General features: G+C 32.6%; 1 protein-coding gene across 1 annotated transcript; it reads right to left on the reverse strand.

The window, feature by feature from the left end:
- Nucleotides 1–1,753: 1,753 nt before the first annotated feature.
- Nucleotides 1,754–4,677, reverse strand: LOC123668928. Its single transcript, XM_045602618.1, has 3 exons — nt 3,442–4,677; nt 3,123–3,200; nt 1,754–1,810 (listed from the first exon to the last, which is right to left on the reverse strand). Exons 1-3 carry the CDS (start codon nt 4,675–4,677, stop codon nt 1,754–1,756), a joined length of 1,371 nt encoding a protein of 456 aa, XP_045458574.1.

Raw genomic sequence — 4,677 nt, forward strand, 5'->3', positions numbered from 1 at the left:
ACAATCATTTCTATACCATCGCAAGCGCCATACTTTGCTAGAATATCCGCCATATCGTTACCTAATAGGTCAATATGAGATGGAACCCACTGCAAAAAAACTGTTTTAGACTGTTCTCTCAAACATATTTGTTTTAAAATTCTGTATGCTACGGGAGTACTTCTAGCGTTAGATGTACATCGAGCTACATGTTGAAGAGCGCACTTAGAGTCTGAGAAAATAACAAATTTGTCGTAATCAATGGAGGATACGTATGATAAAGCTTCAGAAACAGCCAATAGCTCAGCGTGCATGATAGAAATATTACTACTAATTTTAAAATAAATTGAAGCTGAAGATTCGGCATCAAAAAACGCTGCACCTATGTGTAGGCCATCCTTAGAACCGTCAGTGAAAATTTTGTAAAATCCGTTATACTGTTCATTAATAAAGTTTTTACAGTGGTTATTTAAATATGATGTACTATAGTTTCTTTTAGGCTTATTAATATTTATTATATCTATTTTAATTAAATTTGCTATTTGAATATTGTTCGGCCACGTATCAAGTGAGAAGAAATCCAAAGATTTACTTTTATTGACCTCGACATTTTTTAAAATATCGTAGACCTCTATTAACAACGGCTTACGCTTTCTTTTCCACGAAGTAACTAAATTTGAAGATATAAATTTGTCTAATATTTGTATGAGTGAGCTATTGGTCATAGACATCGATTTCAATAAAAATTTACCCGCTAAATAAAATCTTCTGAAACAAAGAGGTTGTATACACAAATCTGATTCCATTACGTGAGACGGTGTACTCCTAATGTACCCACCAATTATTCGCAAAGCTCTGTTTTGCATCCTATCTAATTTAATCAAATGAGCTACACTGCTATCGTTATAAACAAAACAGGCATAATCTATTCGGCTTCTTATAACAGACAAATATAAGCGTCTTAAATGTTTTGGATGAACACCCCATCCATAGCCAGCCAAAACTTTAAAAATGTTAAGAAAATTCGAAATCTTGTTACATAAATCATTAATATGTTTGCCCCACCTTAGCGATCTATCTAACCATACTCCCAAATACTTTGCATGATGTACTACGGACAGTGTAGAACCGTTGACGATAATGTTTACTGGATATCTATTAAGTCCCTTTTTAAACACACAAACTTTACTTTTTGACGACGAAATGTTCAACCCTAAATTACCTACCATAACGACAAATTCATCAACTGCCGCTTGAAGTTCTCTCTCAGCCTCACCAACACTTTGACTAGTAACATATAAAACAAAATCGTCAGCATATTGAGAGATATGAACATAGTTATTCATTACTTTACATATATTTCTTGTTGCAATATTGAAAAGTAATGGAGATAATGGATCTCCTTGCGCTATACCCTGGCTAGTCTTACGAGAAATCGTTACATTGTTAGTTCTTATTTTAAGGAATCTTTTAGATAAAAAGCTCCATAAATAACGACAATACTTTGCGCCTACACCCAAATTATCTAAAATGCGCAGCAATGAATAAATATCAATATTATTATAAGCATTGTCAATATCCATGAAGCAGCCAACAGTTACATAATTATTACAAAAACCGTTTTGAATTCTAGACACAAGTACACTAAGGCTATCAACTGCAGACCGCGATTTTCTAAATCCTACGGTGTCTGGAGAGAAAAGGCCGTTTCTTTCAACAAACCATTCTAACCTTTTATTAATAATTGAATGAAGAATTTTACATAAACACGAAATTAGAGAAATTGGCCGAAAAGTATCTGAATAAGAACCTTGCTTAGGAATAGGAACAACTGAAATATCACGCCACTGATAGGGTATAACATTTGATACAAAAATTCTATTATAAAGATCAAGTAGTATAGTTTTAGCTATTATCGGCAAGCATTTAATCATAGAAAATGAAATATTGTCGTGCCCTGGTGCAGTATCATTAGGTTTAATACATGCTTCTAATTCATGTAACGAAATTTCGCGTTCCAAATCGTAATTATATGAAGTAAAGTTTGGTGAATTTCGGCAAGTAAAATCAGGACATAAATTATGTAATAATTTATTAACATTCTCTTCACTGATCATGGATCTTTGAATTTTATATCCTTTAATCCACTTCATACGGTTCCACACTTCCGAAGCTGTTGACAATCCGTGTAAAGATGAACAAAATTTTCTCCATGCCGCACATTGGGCAATTCTAATAAGCTTCAAGGAATGTTTTATTTTATCGTTTAGAATATCTAAATTACGTGGAGTAGGGTTACGACGAAAATTTCTTAATGCCAACCGACGAATAGCTACGGCTTTTGAAAGCTCTGGAGTCCAGTAGGGTTTTGGAGTGAATTTACTGTGTGGGGTAAGACAAACTTTAATGTAGGGAATATATTTGTCTGCAGCCTCGTTCACATAGCCAATAAATAAATCGTAATCTTTTTGAATATCATGAGTAAAATTAAATCCAATAAAAAGAGATTCTAAATATGTTCGATAACCAACCCAGTCAGCGCGTTTGAAATTACGTTTCTTTAAATGATTTAACTCACAATGTATTGTAGTATTTAATTTAATAATAAGATGATCACTGCCCAGTGATTCATTCGAAACTAACCAAGAAAAATCCATAGAAATATCTGATGTTACTAAAGTTAAGTCGGGTGATGACTTGCGTAAAATATTTTCATTTAGTTGAAGTCGAGTAGGGCTACCGTCATTGAGAAGGACAAGACTAGTTTCAAGTAATGAATCATGAATTTGCGTACCTCTAGTATCCGTTTTAACAGACCAGCTTGAATGGTGTCCATTAAAATCACCCATCAATATTGATTTCATGTTAACTAAAGAAAACAAACATTCCCAATCTCTCTGTGTTGTCCGAATGTCACTAGGGCAATAAACAGAGTAAATAGTTTCAATTTGTGCACAATTAAATATTTTAACACCTATTATTTCAATATCACTATTACTGACTTCTACATTATGTATGTGAGCTTGGACAGATTTATGTGTAAAAATTGCAACACCCCCATACGAATTATTTCTATCCTTTCTAAAGATATTGTAGTTATTAATTTTGACAAAGGCATCAGGTTCGAACCAGGTTTCACTTACAGCAGCAATATGAACCTTTTCTCGAATTAGCAGGTCTTCAAAAAGCTTTAATTTTGGTTTTAGACTTCTACAATTCCACTGAATAATGTTCAATCTAATTAATTTTTTAACAATACTATCCATTACTTTGTATATAATTAAAAAAGGTTTTAATCAACGGAAAGTCTGAAAAGATGTTTACAATAGCCAAAGTGATCCACTCAATTATTATTTGAATCATATTTTTAAATTTAGTCGACATACTTAAATTCTTTTCAAATATTACACTTTTAAGTTTATCAATCAATTCACGGTGCAAATTTATGCTTTCCTTCGTTACATTCTCCTCACTATCATTATTAATATAGTAATCACTTTTAACACTATTATCAGAATCAGAGGCTACTTCTATGTCTGCATATACATTTTCAGCACATTTAATACGTTTTTTCTTCTTTTTCTTCTTGTTCATTGTGTTTTGTGTTCCAGAAGTTTGAGGGATTTCCTGATCAACAGATTCAATTTCAGGACAAATTACTGGTACTGTGCTTGTTGGAGCGTAAACATGCTTTGTCGTAGGTTTTGATTCACTGCAAGCTAAGTTGGTAGATGGCAAAATAGGGGACTGGGGGACATACATACTAATAGCTTTCAAATATGAACAGTTGAATTCTGTCATTATTTCTCGAATCCTTTTCTCTTTTTTAAATATAGGACAGATTTTATCCAAGGGCATATGATTACCCTTACAATTAATGCATATAAAATTATTATTCTCACAATTTGGATGGTTTCTTGTACACTTAGGGCAAATTATTTTGTTGGATGGACACATTTTTGCTGTATGTCCAAACCTCCAGCAACGAGAACACTGAGTGACTGGAAATATATATTGTTCTACTTTAATTCTTAGATCTAGAAGATATACATACTTCGGTATATTCGGCCCTTTAAACGTTAGTTTAATGGTTTCACTAGGTACCCAACCATCGTCTGCTCGACGATTCAAACGTTGTACGGCTAAAACTTCAATATCACAAAGTAAACTATGAATTAATTCTTCTTCTGACAGTTCTTTGTCTATATTTTTAATAATTCCATATGATATTCCTACTTCCCATGATTTTTGACATCGCCATCCTAAATCTTTAAATACTTGACATGCTAAAAATTTTTCAGCACTAAATTCTGTATCAAATGTTATTCGAATTTTATACGGATTTATGTATTTAACCTTACTGACATTCACAATTTGGTTCTCTCGCAATATTTTTGCTAATGCAAATTGTTTAGGTAAGACTTTATTACTCGTAATTCCGATTTGAATAAGATTTTCTTCTAAATTGTTATCGAAAACCCTCACCTTTTTCTTAGCATGTTTAGTAACTTCTTGCCACTCTTCTGTATTTTCGTCCACCTCATGTAACATACGTTTTCTATTCGTATCAATCATTTCCATATCTTGCTCCAAATGTGTTTGTTCATCGTAAGTTTTTTCTATGCATATAACGTTAGCATCGTTCTCCGTCAAATGAATTGTATAATCGTCTTCATGCAAAATTGTATCCTTAGCCAT

This window comes from Melitaea cinxia, chromosome Z, assembly GCF_905220565.1.
Source record: "Melitaea cinxia chromosome Z, ilMelCinx1.1, whole genome shotgun sequence".
In the NCBI taxonomy this organism is placed as follows: Eukaryota; Metazoa; Arthropoda; class Insecta; order Lepidoptera; family Nymphalidae; genus Melitaea; species Melitaea cinxia.